This window comes from Dunckerocampus dactyliophorus, chromosome 20 (assembly GCF_027744805.1).
Source record: "Dunckerocampus dactyliophorus isolate RoL2022-P2 chromosome 20, RoL_Ddac_1.1, whole genome shotgun sequence".
Taxonomy (NCBI): domain Eukaryota; kingdom Metazoa; phylum Chordata; class Actinopteri; order Syngnathiformes; family Syngnathidae; genus Dunckerocampus; species Dunckerocampus dactyliophorus.
The window spans coordinates 6,760,178-6,780,706 of NC_072838.1; the positions used below are offsets into that span (position 1 = coordinate 6,760,178).

Here is a 20,529-nt window from a genome sequence, read left to right on the forward strand (position 1 = left end):
TCTCACCTCAAGAGTCTGCTTTTTTTTTTTATCATAGCTGCCAAATAACCCAAAATGGAGCCAAAGAAAGTTACAAGTGCCAACATTTTGATAAAGGTGAGAAACACTATTGAACGCAAGAAATAACTCATGGCTAAACACCAAGGTGGTGTCTGTGTTGATCCTGTAGCCACGTCATGCTTTTGTCAACAGTCACGTCTTCAATGAAGGCAAAACTAGCCTTAAATGTTCATTTATTGCTTTCATTCACCAACACCAACACCTAGGGCTAGTTGTGCCACGGCATTTGAAAAGTGCAAAAGGTATGCCAGAGACCTTCGTGGTGTCACACCGGTTGCTCGGAGCGTGTGCCTGAATACAGTGCACCTTGCTGCGCAACGCCAGGTGTCTCCTCCCGCTTTATACTCTGGTTCTCCTGATAGTAGTGATGTGGTTGTAGTAATGTCATGATAATTAATTAAGACAAATCAACAGGTACAGTTGGTCAAATCCAACATTTTTTGAGTCCTTCTTACCTCCAGGTGTGCACAAACTACAGGTGAATCTAAAATTAAAAACTTATTTGTATCAGTCCAGAGAAGCAGAAAGTTATCGGTATCGGTTTGAAAAAAAAAAAGTTGAGACACAAATGTTAGTTTTATTGCACATGGTTTACATACAGACATGATGTCAAATGTTGGCACATTGATGAAGAAAAGATTTTGCAAGGTCAGCATCCGTCAATGTTGAAGTGCTGTCATCGCTCATGTTTGGGTTTGTCGTCTCTCTCGAGCACGCTCACCCCAGGCCCACGTAGATCTTTCCCGAACACGTCAGCATAGAAGTCAGCCACCACAGGGCAGTGATCTGATGCCACTCCACCCCATGACCATTTATCAGGAATCCAGGGGTTGGTCAAGCCCTCCCTAACGACTGTGCAGTGTCCTGTCAGCCAAACAAAAAACAAAAAACACACACACAGCATCAGCATACACATCCTTGAATATTTTTTCATATTTTTATGAAACCATTGCAGAGCACCTACCAGAGTAGATCTTCTTGACGGAGCGGCTCACCCAGATGTTGTCCAGGCAGAGGGTGCCCTGCGGGGAGCAGGTGCTGATGTTGGTGAACTGGTTGGATGCGAGCAGAGCACACAACTTTTCTTTCCTCAGGACGTCCAGCTCCGAACTCTGAGGGGGACAACCAAAGTCTCCCAGCACCACCAATTCCTTCTCACCTGGACAACATTGACATTTAGCATCACACACAGCTTACTGCATTTTCTTGGTATGATTGCGCCTCTACACTTACATTTGGGATATAAACTACAATAACTAAGTCAGTGATCAGAATATCCACTTATTGCTTTTCTGTTTAAAGTGTTTGCCCCCTTCCTGATTTCTTATTTTTTTTGCATGTGCGCCACATGTTTCAGATCATCAAACACATTTAAATATTTGTCAATGACAACACAACTGAACACAAAATGCTGTTTGTAAATGAAATGTTTTATTATTAAGGGAGAAAAAAAATCCAAACCTACATGTCCCTGTGTGAAAAAGTGATTGCCCCCTAAACCTAATTGGTGGTTGGGCCACCCTTAGCAGCAACAACTGCAATCAAGCGTTTGTGATAACTTGCAATGAGTCTCTTCCTGCGCTGTGGAGGAATTTTGGCCCACTCATCTTTGCAGAATTGTTGAAATTCACTCACATTGGAGGGTTTTCCAGCATGAAGCGCCTTTTTAAGGTCATGCCACAGCATCTCAATAGGATTCAGGTCAGGACTTTGACTAGGCCACTCCAAAGTCTTCATTTTGTTTTTCTTCAGCCATTCAGAGGTGGAGTTGCTGGTGTGTTTTGGATCATTGTCCTGCTTCAGAACCCAAGTTGGTTTCAGCTTGAGGTCACGAAGAGATGGCCGGACATTCTCTATCAGGATGTTTAGGTAGACAGCAGAATTCATGGTTCCATTTATCACAGCAAGTCTTCCAGGTCCTGAAGCAGTAAAACAGCCCCAGACCATCACACTACCACCACCATATTTTACTGTTGGTATGATTTTTCCCAAATGCGGCGTTACGTTTACCCAAGATGTAATGGGACACAGACCTTCTAAAAAGTTCAACTTTTGTTTCGTCATACCACAGAGTATTTTCCCAAAGGTCTTGGGGATCATCAATTTTGTCTCTGGCAAAATTGAGATGAGCGTTTATGTTCTTTTTGTTCAGCAGTGGCTTTCATCTTGGAACTCCCAGCCGTTTTTGCCCAGTGTCTTTCTTATGGTGGAGTCATGAACACTGACCTGAACTGAGTAAAGTGAGGCCTGCAGTTCTTTGGATGTTGTTGTGGCGTCTTTTGTGACCTCTTGTATGAGTCTCTGGGGTAATTTTGGTTGGCCGGCCACTCCTGGGAAGGTTCACCACTGTTCCATGTTTTCGCCATTTGTGGATAATGGCTCTCACTGTAGTTCGCTGGAGTCCCAAAGCTTTACAAATGGCTAAAAAAGTTTCATTTCAAAACTGCATTTTGTGTTCAGTTGTGCTGTCATTGACTAATATTTAAATTTGTTTGATGATCTGAAACATTTGAGTTTGACAAACATGCAAAAAAGTAAGAAATCAGGAAGACGGCAAACACTTTTTCACCACACTGTACACGCATAATAAAAGACGTGATGTTCGGAGTATCTGTGAATGCACCTTGCCACAGTGTGAAACACCCCTCTTTTGAGTCCATGCAATAATGTGAGTGAGGTCCAACAAGCACACAAAGAGACAAACCTTTCATTGTTTCCAGGCTGATGGGGGACAGAGGACCATATTTGATGTCTGTACTGTGCTTCTTGCCGTTGGACTCTCCAACTGTCGCCTGCATGTGGACGTTCACCACAGCCACCTTGTATGAACCAATCTGGAGGGAAAAGACAACTTTTATGACACCTGCTGCAGGCCAAATCAATTGCAACTTGCTTTCATGAATATACGGTCGTCCCTCATCACTTTGCGCTATACATGTTTTTTCAAAGAATATATTAATGAAGAAATAATTGCTTTATGTTGCTGAATATGGCCTATTTTTACCTTTTTTCAAGATAAAATAAGCAAAATACAAATATAAGGCATTCAGAAGGTGCATTCAAAGACGTTGTGATGTTGTGTAGTATTCTACACTGGTCACTAGGTGTCAGTAATGTCACACTGATGAGACAATATCCACCGTACAAAGTACTTTACACAACACGGACTATGCTGTGTGACTCTATATTATGTCTTATATGTCTTAATTTCTCTTATTATGTCTACTACATTGGGTAATAAGAGTGTAAAGGTGACTATAGGGGTGTTATTTTATGCCTAGAGGGTTGTAATAATGTTAAAGACTTTATTTAAAAGGTCGTAAACAGGTTTTCTATGCTCTAACTAACAAAATATGCCATTTATAAATAAGAAATTCACTTACCACAATCAGGTCTGGAACCAATTAACAGCAAAATATGAAGGATGATTATTTTATTAGCAATTAGAATAAGATTATACACCGATTCCTCATATTAAGAACAAATTTGTTCCATTTACCCCCCTTCTTCTAAAAAAAGTGTCATTCTCCAATGCAGTGATTCCTTGCGTTATGCTATATTCGCAATATTCATGCAATAATTCTTCCCAATATGCATTTTCGCATATGTGTTCACACTTCAGGAACACACTGTTTATCGTTATCGTATTGTATCGTACCATGTTTATCGCATCAACACAGAGATGTCACACAAGCCCTAAAATGCCTATTTTTGGCACTCTAAACCATATAATATGCCCCACAGTTTTGCACATTAAGAAACAAGTACATGACACAGTAATCCCTCATTTATCGCGGTTAATTTGTTCCAGACCCGACCGTGATAAGTGAATTTCCACAAAGTAGGATTGCTTATTTATAAATGGAATATTTTCATCATTAAAGTATAAAAAAACTGTTTATGACCTTTTCATATGCTTTTACACATTATTAGAGCCTCCTAGACATTAAATTACACCCCTATAGTCACCTTTACACTTCTATTACTCAACATAGTCGACAAAATAAGAGAAAATAAGACATATTAGACATAAATACGACATAACAAGACTCAAACTTTTTTCTGGACAGCGTACTTCCTGCAGTGGCTTTCGTCTCATCAATGTAGTGACACCTAATGGCCAGGGTAGAACACTACATATCACGTTTTGAATGCATCTTCTGAATGCCTTATATTTGTACTTCAGTTCATTTAGCCATTTGTATGCTTAGAAAATGCTTAATTTAGGCCAAGAATACATACAATTTGCTTAAATATGCTTTTTTAAAAAAACTAATAATGAACGTACTCAACCGTAAAAAGTGATAATTGAGTGAAACCTCCCTCAGGTGGTGATTTATAGTATTGCACTTGCAAAACGTGCACGCAGTTACACAACACCACCTTATTTCAGAACATCTTCTTGTTAGAAAATGTTCAATGAATCGACTGAGTCGGCGCCCTCTGCTGGATTCTTAGCTGCAGCACTCTTTTTCCCCTGCACATAACACTATCAAACATCTGTTTGTGTTCAAGTTAGCCGTAGCGTCCCATAGGGATCCAGTACTGTTCAGTCTTTGCATGTTTGCCATAGGCAGTATTACTAGAAAAGCACTCTATTAACGTCCACTCTTTTGTGTGTGTAAAAGTTAGCCATGGCTTTTCCCGCAAGAGAACCGCTGGAGTGTAGACAAAGCGGTGGGTTAACTGACTTTGGCGTGTGTTTCGATGTGCACCCGACCTGCCTGCTACGACAACTGCATCATATACTTACGGAGAAGTGAGCCACGAAGAGTCTGGAGCTGGCGTCATTGCCCTTAGCAGCGGGCGACTGCAACACCGCAGCATCCTGTAGCTCTACGCCCGTGGAGTCCCACAGAAATCCAGAATAGCTCACCTCCTTAAAACACAACCAGGCAGACAACCATACAATTGTAAATGACGGAATATAAATACATATATATATGAAGTGGAACCTCGGTTAGCATCCACCACTGTTAAGTGTTTTTCGGTCAAAAAAAAAAAATGATTGTTGACAAAGACACAATGTGGCAATAAGATCAACAAGGACACCACCTTCCTGTTTTGCCATGAGTTATTTCTTGAATTCAATAGTGTTTCTCACCTTCTTTATCAAAATGTTGCCACTTGCAACTTTATTTGCCTGCATTTTGGGTTATTGTGCAGCTGTGATCAAAAGAATAGATGAGAAACACTACTGAATTCAAGAAATAACTCACAGCAAAACTGTGGCGTGTTGATCGTTGTCAAGAATGACGTCTTCAATTAAAGGAAAAGAAACCCTTTTATTTGTCATTTATATGCATTTTGAAATGTTTTTTGCATGTAAAACTATAAAAACGGGTTTTGTGTTAACACCTTTGGCTTTCTGGAACAGATTAATTGGATTTACATTATTTATTGGGGAGAAAAATTGATTTGGTTAGAGTACGTTTTGGTTAGAGTCAGACCTTTTGGAACGGATTAATGAATCTAACCAAGGTTCCAGTCTATTCACAATCCCAAATGAGCAAAGTTTTTTGAAAATGCATTGGTTGCCCTCGTATTTACTGTCATCACAAATGTTCTCTTTCAGAAACACATGGCTGGCATACCTTGCAGGAAGGTCCGGTGGGTTCTTCAGACACAATACATTTCCATATGCCTCGTGGCCATTTCCATTTGCGAACACTGGCCAGAGTCCCTTGGTTTAACTCCACACAGAACTGGAATACCACGAGAGAAACTACTATCAACGCAAACCACTGCTATTTGAGGAAAACGACACACAGTTGTCCCTCGCCACTATTAATTAATAAATCATGCTGGTTTGTGGTTCAACAAGGCGCAAAAAAAAATACAAGTATGCATTCAGAAGACGCATTCAAAGACTTTGTGATGATATGCAGTATTCTACACTGGTCACTAGGTGTTAGTAATGTTACTGCAATGTTGGGTGAGACCAACAAACACCAGACTTGATCGCTGGAACAACAGGCTTTTATTTAGGTTTTATCTCACAAGAGGCTGTAACCAACGGTTAAGAGTACTATTTATGTTTTGTTTTTTCTTATTATGTCCGCTATAGTGGGTTAGGGTTAGGTGAGTCCATATGTCTTACTTGCTGTTGTCTACTGTATTGGGTAATACAAGTGTAAAGGTGACTATAGCGGTGTTATTTCATGTCTAGAGAGCTCCATTATTGGTAAAAAAGCGTATTTAGAAGCAGGTAAACAGGTTTTCTAGGCTCTAACTAGGAAAATATTCAATTTATAAACAAGGAATCACAAAATAACACCTCTATAGTCACATTCACACTCCTATTACTCAATGTAGTACACATAATAAGAGAAAATAAGACATAAATAAGAAATAATATAGACTCACACATATTAGAATTGGGAGAGTCACATTATCATCGAGTACTTCCTGTGGCAGTTATTGTGTCATTATAGTAACATTACTGCCACCTAGTGACCAGTGTAGAATACTACATATCATCACATCTGAATGAGTCTTCTGAATGCCAATGCCAATATTTGTATTTTACTGCATTTAGCCATTTTTATGCTTGAAAGTGCTTAAATATGCATATTTTTGACTACTAATAGGTCACAGGCAACCATTAAACAGTGCTGATTTTTTTTAATTCATATACATCAAAAAACTCATAGCCTGAAGCTGCGAAAAACTGTTCATGTAAGATAAGTCATTCCCGATCACATTTGATTTGGTTTCATTCCAATCAGTGATGTGCAAAAGTTCGTACTGGGATAGACTCTGGTGTGTGCTAACTTTGAGTAGCTGTGCTTTACCTTGGTGAGGACATCCTTCTCCAGAAGGTCCTGCACTGCCAGTAACTTGATGCTGGAAAGACATATGAACACACAGATCAAGTATAGCATAACATGCCAATATGCTATTCTCAAACTTCTAAATGTGGCCCAGGCTGGAAACCCAACCCAAATGTTTGCAGACCTGCCAACTTTGAACAAAACTACCAAACTCCTCCGCCATTCCTCAACCAATTCAAACCAATCCAACGTCAAAATGTTCCATCAGGAATTACTCTAATTTCATATTTGCTGTGACAGTTTTCCCATTGAAAATGAATGACCAATTTTATTGTCACCTGTCACAATAATTGATCAATTGATTAATCGAACTTAAAAAAAAAACAGGTCGATAATTAAGATGCCCTCGCTAAATTGACATGTGCATGTACGCGTGTGTTTCATCTGCTCGTCTCTCTGTGCCACACAGGCTGCATGACAAGAGAGTTCACTCTGCATCGGTCTGTGCGCATTGGTTCTATAGTAGAATGAACGGAGAGAGTGGGCTCTCATCTCATTCAGCCTCTTTGTGGAGGCGGGGCTACTAGTGACTGCATACAGAGTGCTAGCAGTTAGCCTCCTGAGGCAGCATACGCTAACATGAATGAAGGCAGAAACGATGGTTTTACAGCCGACAGCCCGATGTGGGAATATTTCAGTTTTAAAGGGAATGAACAAGGTGAGCATATGAACACCGATGACCGAAACGGACAGTTTTCTCAACTGGGAAAAAAAAAAAATACAGATGGAGGTGCCTCGGACCTTCGGCCTTCGTCCCAACAGTCAACGCTTACTATACGCCGTTTGATTGGCAAAGTAAATATAAACAAAAACAGTGTCTAAACAGACAGTGTCGCTCGCTACATCGCAAAAGAAATTCCATTCAATATGGTTATTATGCCATATAATTGCGATGTTTCCTTGAAACATTAAGAACAACAACAGCGTTGATCTTGAACCTCTTTTGCTGTAAACAGCTTGCAACTTAGCAAACTTCTGTGTCAAGTTATTGTGGCTCACACAGGTACACTGCCCCTGAGTACCATCGAGTAGTTCAAATGTGAATTACACCGCTCATGACAATAATTAGTGTAAAAATAGCCTCAAAAAATGTTGGCGATAATATCGATTATCTATGATCATTTGTAGCACAATTAACGACCAGCAAAATTTGTTATCGTGACAGACCACGTCACTTGTAATGGCCGCCAATGTAATAATGTCTCCAAATTTAATAAACCACAAACGTTATAAAAATCTGCAGCTTTTAATGTAATAATCCTGCAAACGTAATAGCCACTGCCTACTACAAACATAACATGCAATTTCCCGCAAATGTAATAGCTATTATGTTTGCTGAGATTCATTACGTTTGCAGAGAAGTGAAAATCTTCAACTTTCAATGTTGTAATAACTTCCACAAATGTAATAATGCAATGAATAATGGTTGTTGGTTATATCTACTAATAGACTGCTACTAGCTGTGGGTTCCAAATCCAGCTGCTGACTCTCCGCTCCACGATCACAGACCACCCCACCTCCCCACCCAGGGATGCCGTAAAGGGGGGAAAAGTTAGGACAATTCCAAGCCCCCATGACTGACAGGGGCGCCAGTAAATAGGTAAATACTTACAACTCTGGTTGTGATTTTTTTTTAAAATATATAGTCAGAAAACGCTTAAAACAATCCCTAGTGTTTGGTAGTAACAGTTAAATATCCACATTGACCAAAAGTCAACTTCTATGGTTACTGCCTTCACCATGCTTCAGAGCTACTTTTCCTGTCAGTCGGCAGTTGTGGCAGAGCAGAGTGAAACTAAGCTGCCAGTGTCTAGTAAAATAACATCTGGGAGTGAAAAAAAGAAAAAGAGAAAGGTGAGAGAAGAAAGGCAAAAGAAAAGGGTGTCAATATGTGAGCCAGTCTGTGTGTCGTGGAAATGAACCTGTTAGCTTAATGCCCACAATGAAATAAGCTAGCAGAGTGTTAGCATGTTGTGTTAGCCTACATCTCACTTCTTTTTAACCAACATTTAATCAGCACAGGTAAATCTTCAGCATATACTGTATTATTAAATCAGATTGCCCTCCCCCCTTTACCAGATTTGACAACAAATGGGTCAGCAGCGGCCCCGTTTCCTCACTTTACCCCTCCGTGTCCCGGTGAAGAAGGTGAGCAACACTGTGTTCAATGAAATGTCAGTTATTATCATTGCAGGCGCTCTGTGGGAATTACAGATAGAAATTCCAACACAAATTATTTTTCCACATAACGATTCCATTTCAACTTTATTTTCTTGTTGGCATATTTAAAAGGTAATGTACTGTAAGTTTTTTTTAAGTCTTTCAAAAATGTTAAAAACATTTTGGAATTTCACAATGAACTCATTCAATGCAAAAGACGTATTCATACGTTTTTATAATCCCAAACGGCTGATCCCAACAATGTACTTATACGTCTTTTACGTTTTTTTGCCCGGGAGGCAAAAAGAGGTTATGACACAATGTCATCGAATGCATTTCACTTCAGAGCAATTTTAAGCCATAAAAACGGCCGCAAGGTGGCAGAAGGGCGTTTGATAAGGGCTCAGCAGAGATCATGTGGACAGAAAAAAAAACACATGGCAGGAAAGAGGAAGTGAGAGAGCATAGAGGAGTGTAGCGTGCAGACGGTTACGCATTGTAGGGAAATTTTAAGGCATACACGCGTGCACACACATAGTTCAGTTCCAAATGTGAAAATAGTAAGTAGTTATATTTGTGAATAAATTGTTATTTTAATGTAAAACAACCCCTTTTTTGTGTTGTTTATGTTGTTTAGATATTCGAGCTGTCACAATAGCAAAAAATATTTGTGTCAAAGTGAAAGTTATTTATTTTATTTCTGGTTTTGTCCCTTTTCTAGTCGGGAACTGATATTTTCCTGAAACTTACCTATGTTCTACTGCTGATTACTAAAGAACAGAAAAAGACAGAAACAAACTTTTTTTTTTTTTTACTGATGAAAGATGGAAGTCTAATCTTTCTTCTGGTGCCTTGAAGGATCAGTCAAAATTGTCTAAAACAGCCGGTAGTGAAGGGGTTGTCTTTTGAAAAATGGCTGGGACTGAATGAGCTAAAATAACAGTGAGACTGTAAAAGGTGGCCTTTAAAGGTGGCACATTATGCTACAGTATATTCAGACTGTTGCATGGAACACTCACTCGCAGTAAATATGACACTGGTAGTATAGTATATATATAACAATAAGAAGCAATACATTAGCAAACCTTCAGAGTTGGAGTTATGTAAAGCTCTTGTTGGGTCAGTTACGGTTCTAGAGATGTGATGACAACAGCTGCCTGGGGGATGGAGGGAAGGGTTTCGTGGTGATTTCTTTTTCATGGGGCCCAGAATTCCTGGCGGCGCCCCTGTCCCCACCCCTCAAGCAGCTTTGTCATTTTCAGTTCTCTCTCTCTCACCTCTGTCTGCAGTAAATTGTTGTGATGCTTGCCTATTTAGACTGATAAGTGAGAAATCAATCCACATTTTTTCATTTTTTTTTTTTATAGCCGACAGGAGTTAGAAATGAAATGTCACCGGGGGGGGTTTTTTGTTTGTTTTTTTACTTATCAAGCTATCTCTCTCTGTCAATCACAAATATGTGTCCTCTGTCAGTATCAGCCCTGTCAATAAACAAGTAGGGGGGAAAATCCGCCAACCTAACGTTAAACTAGAGCTTAACTAGATATGACAAAGCTGAGATGCATTTTTTTTTTAAACTATGTAGAACTTCTTAGCATATCTACATGTGTTGCTTTACAAAATATCAAAGAGGCCCTTGCACCCTTTAATTTTTCATTATGTGCCCCTCACTGGAAAAAGTTTGGACACCCCTGATGTACTGTTGAATTATGGATGGAGAGTGAGTAGATGGATTGTTGACAATTTTGTTGTAATGCTATTGTTTTACAGTGACAATAAAGTTATCTAATCTAATCTAATCTACTGAATCTAATGTAATCTTCGCTCAGGGAGCTGCCAAGTCATGGGTGGACAAAGCTGCTCTGAGGGCAGTCAAACAGAATGTGTTATCAGTCACCTTGAGACTGTCTCTCTAAAACCTAATCATCAGGCTGGAAATGTCGGGGTTATACTGGACTTAGACCTGAACTTTAACAGCCAAATTACATCAACAACATCAGCAGCTTTTTACCACCTAAAAAACATTGCTAAAATCACAGGAATAGTGTCTAAACCACACTTAGAGAGACTACTGTAAAAGCCTTCTCACTGGGATATAGCAACATCCAGAATGCTGCGGCTCGAGTGCTGACTAGAACCAGGAAAGCGAACCTGAGTGAAGATGGCCCCCCACCCCACTCAAAACTCAAAACAAATAGTGTCATTTTTTTCCAAGTGCTACGTTTGTGCTGTTTTGTGCAGTTAAAATAAACGTTTGTGCTGCTATCGTTTTTGAGATATTACAGTTTATTTTATAGGTCAACCAAACTTCACCCAGCCCCCCGACATGCTCAGAATGAAACCAAAATAGTCTCATTTTTTAGTGCTACGTTAGTGCTGTTTTGTGCAGTTAAAATGAATGTTTGTGCTATCGTACTTTTTGAGTTATTAAAGATTGTATTCTCCAGTGATTATATAATCAGGTGATGATGTCATCGCCACCCGGCATTCTCCGAATTAAACCAAAATAGTCTCATTCTTTTCATCTTCGTTCGTGCTGTTTGGTACAAATATATTTGTTTTAATTTGTGGTTTAAAGGCGTCACCCAGTCACAACACTCCACACTCCTTTTTTTTTGCATGTTTGCCACACTTAAATGTTTCAGATCGACAAACAAATTTAAATATTAGTCAATGTATTATATTAGTCAAAGTAACTTTTTATTATTAAGGGAGGAAAAAAATCCAAACCTCCAAAAAGCGATTGCTCCCCCGTTAAAACTATCAGTCTGGAAAAGGTTATAAAGCCATTTCTAAAGCTTTGGGACTCCAGCGAACCACAGTGAGAGGCTCATCTCAATTTTACCAGATGATCCCCACGACCTTTGGGAAAATACTCGGTGGTCTGACCAGACAAAAGCTGAACTTTTTGGAAGGAGTGTGTCCCATTACATCTGGCGTAAAAGTAACGCTGCATTTCAGAAAAAGAACATCATACCAACATTAAAATATGGTGGTGGTAGTGTGATGGTCTGGGGCTGTTTTGCTGCTTCAGGACCTGGAAGACCTTCTGTGACAAATGGAACCATGAATTCTGCCGTTTACCAAAAAATCCTGAAGGAGAATGTCCGGCCATCTGTTGGTGACCTCAAGCTGAAAACAACTTGGGTTCTGCAGCAGGACAATGATCCAAAACACACCAGCAAGTCCACCTCTGAATGGCTGAAGAAAAACAAAATGAAGGCTTTGGAGTGGCCTAGTCAAAGTCCTGACCTGACCAGTCAGCATGACCTTAAAAAGGCGCTTCATGCTGGAAAACCCTCCAATGTGACTGAATTACAACAATTCTGCAAAGATGAGTGGGCCAAAATTCCTCCACAGCGCTGGAAGAGACTCATTGCAAGTTATCACAAACGCTTGATTGCAGTTGTTGCTGCTAAGGGTGACCCAACCACTTATTAGGTTTAGGGGGGCAATCACTTTTTCCACACAGGGACATGTAGGTTTGGATTCTTTTCTCCCTTAATAATAAAGGTTCCATTTAAAAACTGCATTTTGTGTTCAGTTGTGTTGTCATTGACTAATATTTAAATGTGTTTGATGATCTGAAACAAGTGTGGCAAACATGCTAAATGTTAAGTGTGACAAACATGCAAAAAAAACCCAAGAAATCAGGAAGGGGGCAAACACCACTGTACACTACAATATCATTAACTTTTCGAGCAAGCCTCTCAAGCCCAGGCTTGAAGAGGTTAACCTCCAACCGACTAATCCAAATTCTGCCACATGACATAAGCGTTGGTCTCTGTTACAGACTCACAATGACTCAGCACAGGGTACACTAGTGCACTGTGGCTCAGGGGCACCTGCATTAACAACTATGTCGAACGGGGGTGTCTAAACTTTTTCCAGCAAGGGCCACATAGTGAAAAATGAAAGGATGCAAGGGCCACTTTGATATTTTCTAAAGCAACACATGTGGATATGCTAAGAAGTTATGCATATTTCGAGAAAAAAAACACATCTCAGCTTTGTCAAATAGGTGAAGAAGCCTAATACAGTGGCACCTCAGTTAACGTCCGCCCAGGTTAGCACGTTTTCCGGTTAACATCCCAAATTTTTTCTAAAATTTTGCCTTGGCTTGTGTTCGCCCGCTTGTTTAGTGTCCAAAATACCGTCTGATTTGTTTATGCCGCCATCGTGAATCACAAGCACAAGATGAAATGTTTGTGACATTGTTTTTTGAATGTAAAATGTGCATATTAAAAAGTCTTTTAAAAAGACATGTCTTTATTAAAAATATTTTTTTCCGGCATGACAAACAGTTAAAACAAACAAAAAAAAAGGATTGACTATTGACTAAGAATAATCTCCTCTGCTCCACCTCCACCGCTGCAAAATTAGGTAAAAGTGGTGTTAAATTTTCAGTTGTTTTCACTTTATTCTTCTTTACGCTGATTTATTTTTTTCAATTTTACTGTGGTTGTTGTTTTTTTTTTTTGTTTTCCTGTTAAATATTTTTAGAGTTGTAATTAATTACAATTAATTATTTTTAATTAAATAATTAATTAATTTGATACATTTATTTCATTAATTACTTTTAAAATTTTCTTGTTAATTTATATTTTTACAATGTGCACTTGGCCTATCCATCCAGCCATCCATCTTCTACCGCTTATCCGGGATCGGGTCGCGGGGGCAGCAGCCTAAGCAGGGAGGCCGCCGCCACTCTCCAGTACTCCCTTTAGAGACTCCAAAAAGGGTGGGTATTCTGAACTGCTGTTTGGCGCATAAGCACAAACAACAGTCAGGACCCGTCCCGCCACCCGAAGGCAGAGGGAAACTACCCTCTCGTTCACCGGGTTAAACTCCAAAATACAGGCCACAAGCCGGGGCACAACAAGAATTGCCACCCCTGCCCGTCGCCTCTCACTGCTGACAACGCTGGAGTGAAACAAAGTCCCCTCTCGAGAGGACTGGTTCCAGAACCCTTGCTGTGCGTTGAGGCGAATTAGACTATATCTAGCCGGAACTTCTCAACCTCGTGCACCAGCTCAGGTTCTTTCCCTACCAGAGAGGTGACATTCCATGTCCCAAGACCTAGCTTCTGTAGCCGAGGATCGGACCTCCCATGAGTGGTGAGCTCATTGGAGGAATGTGCCCTGGGCCAATAAAAACAAAACGCCGCAAATTCTGATGTGGATGCTTTGTTAGGTGCACTGTTTGGCCGTATGGTAACTGAGACAGTGTACGAAAACCGAGAGATATTTTTGTCAATAATTTTTCTAAAAAATGGAATCCTATGAAAACCGAGGGCAATTCTATACATGATGATGATGTCAAGGACAGACTGTTCGTGGTAGCTAAAGATAACATCATAATCCTCATTTTAGCAACCATTTTTCCACCTGCTCAGCCTTTCTACACCCCCCTGATCAGTTACATTGAATAGGCCTTCCTTGTGAATAGCAATTGGTGGTACTGGGATCAAATAAGCGCATATTGCCTTTGTTTAGGAAAGGAAACAAGGTTGGTACCGCATCAGTGTGAGTGAATCCTGGATGGCAATGCATCACTGTCACCCTGCCATAAAACGCTGTGCCAAAGGAACTTTCCACATGAGCACCCAACACCGAGTCAGCTCAATGCAGACTGTCACATGACTGACCACATCCTATTTCTGGAATCAGGCTGACTTTTTTTTTTTTTTTTTTAAGTACTTGCAAAATTAAATCAGTATGTGAAGGCATCTTAGCTAATAACAGGGGTGTCCAAAGTGAGGCTCGGGTGGTCACTTGCAAACCGCGGTTGTTTTTTTATTGGCCCGCAGCACATTCTAAAAGTAGAATTTCACAAGAAAACTAAAAAAAAAAAAAAAAAAGAAAAATCAGCAGTAATTTTATAAGACTCCAGTCAAAATATGAAGAGAAAACCATTGTAATCTAAAGAGAAAAAGTCACACTTTTACGAGAATAACGCCGGACTATTCTAAGGAATTCATTTTAAGTTGAAATATTAAAGAAAAAAGACGTTTGTTTGGTTTAATTTGCAAAAGTATGAGAAACAAACAAAATAAGGCTGTAATTATTGGAAAATTAGGTTGTGGAAAAAGTCACAATATTATGGGAATAAAGTCAGAATTACGAGAAGAAAATTTACAAGAAAATTGATATGCCCATAAAAATGTAAATTTTCACAGCTAACACCGCACCCACTAGACCACTCCCAAGTCTTTATTTAATTTTTCTTCAGCCATTCAGAGGTGGACTTGCTGGTGTGTTTTGGATCATTGTCCTGCTGTAGAACCCAAGTTGGTTTCAGCTTGAGGTCACCAACAGATGGCCGGACATTCTCCTTCAGGATATTTGGGGAGAATTCATGGTTCCATTTATCACGAAAATTCTTCCAGGTCGTGAAGCAGCAAAACAGCCCCAGACCATCACACTACCACCACCATATTTTACTGTTGGTATGATGTTCTTTTTCTGAAATGCGACATTACTTTTACGCCAGATCTAATGGGACACACACCTTCCAAAAAGTTTAACTTTTGTTGAGACCACAGAGTATTTTCCCAAAGGTCTTGGGGATCATCAAGATGTTTTCTGGCAAAATTGAGATGTGCCTTAATGTTCTTTTCAATCAGCAGTGGTTTTCGTCTCGGAACTCTGCCATGCAGGCCGTTTTTCCCCAGTGTCTTTCTTATGGTGGAGTCATGAACACTGACCTTAACTGAGGAAAGTGAGGCCTGCTGTTCTTTGGATGTTGTTGTGGGGTCTTTTGTGACCTCTTGGATGAGTCGTCGCTGGGCTCTTGGGGTCATTTTGATCGGCCGGCCACTCCTGGGAAGGTTCACCACTGTTCCATGTTTTTGCCATTTGTGGATAATGGCTCTCACTGTGGTTCACTGGAGTCCCAAAGCTTTAAAAATGGCTTTATAACCTTTTCCACACTGATAGATCTCAATTCATCTCAGTTAAGTTGTGTTTTAACAGGAGGGGCAACCACTTTTTCCACAGAGGGCCATGTAGGTTTGGATTTTTTTTTTCTCCGTTAATAGTAAAAAGTTTCATTTAAAAACTGCATTTTGTGTTCAGTTGTGTTGTCATTGACTAATATGTAAATTTGTTTGATGATCTGAAACAATTACGTGTGACAAATATACAAAAAAAATAAGAAATCAGGCAGGGAGCAAACACTTTTTCACACCACTGTACATACTTTCACATTACACGCTGTTGTTATGGTTATAATAATAATAATAATAATAATAATAATAATAATGCTCAATACTGATGATGATGACATGAATACTCACTCGTTCTCCAGTAGGGTCATGCACACCACCTCTTTCACCCCGGGGTTGTTGGCCTTGTCGCAGGAGCAGTTCTGCAGGTTCCATGTGGCCACGCGCACCACGGGCTTCCCGTCCCGCAGCACGGCCGGCGTCTCAACGCTCGGTCGCACAGAGATGAGCTGGCTCGGTCCGCCGGGTGGGAGGTCCAAATTGTCGCTTTTCAGGCTGAGGGAAGTGGGACTGGGGTGAGATTTCATCATGCAGGTCAGTCCTCCGTTGGTGTTGGTGGAGGGCGCCCTGGGTCGCTCCACGAACACCTGGAAACGGATTTTGTCCAAAAGAGAGCCGTTGATGTGCTTCACTCTCACCAGGTCCTCGATGCTTTTGAACGGGCCGCGCTCAGTCCGATAGGCGATGATATTCTGGGCTATTTTCTCCGTGATACCTCGGACGCTCATAAGCTGAGCAGGGGTGGCCATGTTAATGTTCATCCCGCAACACGGCTGCTGATCAAAGTCTTTTCGCAGGGAAGACGGCGAATGCTGGGACGAACTTGTTCTGCTGGAGACGCAGATTTCAAGTTTTATGGCCTCCAGTTTGGTGGCCCCGATTCCGCTCACCAGTGCCAGATCCTCCACCTTTTTAAACCCCCCAATGCAGTCCCGGTACTCTACTATACTCTGGGCGACAGTGCGGTTGACTCCAGGAAGAGTCATGAGTTCCTCCTCAGTGGCCGCGTTGATGTTCAGACGCTCCTGCTTCACCAGGATGCTTCCAAAGTTACAAGCGGCGCTGAATTTGCGTCTTCCGCCGCTGACATCGCTGGGATCTCTGGGGATGGAGCGATGGCAACCCAGACTCCCACCCATGACTCCAGCGGATCCTGAGAAAGGAGAACAGGCTGTAGGAAAACAACGCACCACAAAATAGGAAAAAATCGCCTAAATCAATACCAATATAAATTTTAATATCAATATCTATACCAATTAGGGCTGCCAAATAAGTACAAATTTGAATCAATCAGTTTTTTTTAATCAGTTTTTTAATTAATTAATCATGATTAATCACCATGATCAACTATGTCTGAAATATGCCCATTTTTACAGTATTTAATGAAGAGAAAGATAAATGACAGGACAGGATAATATATATTTGTATGCATTAACGGCTCCAAATGAATTGAATATGTCAATCACGCTAAAACATATCACACAAGTCTAAAAATCTATCTGTCTAACACTAGTCTCTTTAATAGTAGCAGAACATTTGAATGACACTTATTATAAACATTGAGGGGTTGCGTTCAAAGACATAAGGTTAATTGACTTGTTTTCATTGTATTTTCCATCCGAATTAAGAGTTACAAAGTGAGTGATCAGAATATCCACCTCATGTTTTTCTTTATCTTCCTGTTTATTTACACACATGCATTACGAAGCGTTTTTTCATGTTCGAAGTGTCCCTGAATGCATCTCGCATTCTTGTAATGACAATGAGGACGTGTCGTTCCCAGGGTGAACGGACTAGAGACGTGTGTGAGTTGGCGAGACATACAGTATACTGTATGGTGTTGGAATTGTACTGCTGTTGATGTGTTCAGGTCACAATGAAGTTAGAAAAGAGCGTCAGACTCTGTGTGAGTATGTGGAAACGCTCCACTCTATAACATCAATATCTATACCAATACCAATATAAATATCAACATCTACACCCATTTCGATATCTATACCACTATCAATACCTATGCCAATATCAATACCAATCAATATTAATATCTATACCAATATTAATATTGTCTATACAATATCAATACCAATATCAATACCAATATTAGTATCTATACAAATACCTATATCTGTGTCTATACCAATATCAATACCAATATCAATACCAATATCAAAATCACTACATATAACAATAACAATATAAATATCAATATCCATACCAATATAAATATAAATAGCGATATCAATACCAATATAAATATATATACACAAATACAATATCTATACCCGTATCAACATCAATAACAATATTAACATCAATATCTATACCAATATCAACATCACTGTCAATATCTATACCAATACCAAAATCAATAACCATAACAATATCAATAGCTATATCAATTCCTATATCAATAACAATATTCATATCGATACCGATCAATTTTATATCTTTACCGATATCATATCAATACCAAGATCAACATCAATACCAATACCAGTATCAATAGCTACATCTACACAAATACCAACAGCAATATAAATATTAATACCAATATCAACATTAATACCAATGTCTATACAAATATCAACAGCTATATCAACAGCAATACCAATATCAATATATATACCCGTATCAATATTGTACCAATATCAACATTAATACCAATATCAATAGCTATATCTAAAGCAATACCAACACTACTATCTATGCCTACCAATGTCAATATATATACCAATGTAAAAGCAATACCTACACCTATATCTATACCAATATCAATAGCGATATTTATACCAATATCAATATAAATATTAATACCAATATCAGTATTTTTACCTTTAGCAATATCAATAAGAATATCTATGCCAGCACCAAAATCTATACCAATACCAATATCAATACCAGTGTCTACGCCAATATCATATATAATACAATACATGATACAATCTATCGTGTATGTACATAGAGATATAAAATGACATTGTCATGTTGATTGGATTCCGAATACTATCATACCAAGCAGCAGCTGATCGTCAGACGCTGTTGTCAGCCAGGGTGGTGCGTGTCATCGGGTGGTGTTTCAAAGAATATTTGGAACTCTCCTCAATAAACTTTGATCCTGTCAGACTTGGCGCGTCCACATGTTAGCTTCTTGTCACACCGCTACCTTTGCTCCTACACGCTACCGGAAAGCAGCACGACTGCTTATCAAAATAAGACACAGCAGGACGCACAAAGTGTTCTCGGGTTAACTGTTGCGTCATATCATTGATTGCAGACTCTGCAGTACTTTCGATGGGAGTGCAGCTGTCGCTTGCACACTGTGTGGACATGGCTGAGAGTACATGATAAAAGCGAGCCGCGAGCTCTTATTTTGAAACCATGCAGTTTTGCTGTGCGCACTTGCAACTGTTTCCGCTTTGTGTCACAGCCGTATGTAAACAGCAGAGTGAATGATTACAAGTGGACACAGTAATATGCATTTAATCCTTTCACACATTTGTTAAGAGTCTACTGTTTTACAGCTCCATTTTGAACAAGTATGTAATACCTGTGCAGGTATTTTATTTGTCATTTTACTTCAAAGTGAGAGTCAGTGCTACGTAGAAGATGGGACATTCAAATGAAATACTAGGTGACATTCAATTTATTATAAAAAAAAAATATCGAGATTCATCAAAATCCAGCGTTATTATGTTACACATCTTATAACTTTAAGGTGTTTGGTCATCTCTGGAGGAACTCACTGTAGTTGGGTGAATTCTAAATACAAATCCATAGCATGACTGCAACTCAACTCAATTTGAGCTGCTGTTCAGGGTGTGGATTGTAGAGGGCAATAACGTTCTGCATGCTGGCTGAGAGCAAGCTTTTAGGAAATGAGTCAGTAGAAGGAGAGAACAAGGAAGTGTTGTCTGCAAGACGAGTGCCCCCTGTCTTTTGAAAATAAAAGGCTGATGTATTTACAGCAATGTTATTCAGTCATCATTATATAGTAAAATAATCCGTATCATTCATTCATTGGTGTTGCTCATTAGTATTTTATTTGAAACCAACACTAAAAAACGGATATCTACATGTTTTTTCATCATTCGTTTTTTCTTAAACAACAGCAAAAACAATGTTTTTCTGAATTTACATCTAATAGACACTGAGTACACCCGGAAGAGGTTTGGAGGGGAGGAGCCAGCCTACATCGCTTACACTGGCGCCGTGACGCTAGTGCACGATAAAATATTCAGTATATTTCGGCGTGCGATTTGCCGCTTTCAAAAACGTGTAATTATGTCAGCATATGCCTCAGAACTTTCCATTTTATGTATTTTTAACTATCCCCGGTCCTCCTCTGTCTTCTACGATTGTTTACTTGCACGTAGTTATATGTCGGTCGCGAACGAATCGGCTCTTTTTTTAATTGAACGACAGGAGCCGGTTCGCGTCGTTGAGAGCCAATTGGGAACCGATTCCATATTA

At 39.7% G+C, this 20,529-nt stretch overlaps 1 protein-coding gene across 1 annotated transcript; it reads right to left on the reverse strand.

The window, feature by feature from the left end:
• Window positions 1-603: 603 nt before the first annotated feature.
• eepd1 (endonuclease/exonuclease/phosphatase family domain containing 1) lies at window positions 604-19,261 on the reverse strand. The gene is made up of 8 exons (XM_054764644.1): window positions 19,072-19,261; window positions 16,351-17,212; window positions 6,855-6,906; window positions 5,655-5,765; window positions 4,814-4,939; window positions 2,765-2,894; window positions 1,025-1,219; window positions 604-924 (listed from the first exon to the last, which is right to left on the reverse strand). The coding sequence occupies exons 2-8, from the start codon at window positions 17,196-17,198 to the stop codon at window positions 737-739; spliced, it is 1,650 nt and encodes a 549-aa protein (XP_054620619.1). The 5' UTR covers window positions 17,199-17,212; window positions 19,072-19,261; the 3' UTR covers window positions 604-736.
• Between the last annotated feature and the right edge of the window lie 1,268 nt (window positions 19,262-20,529).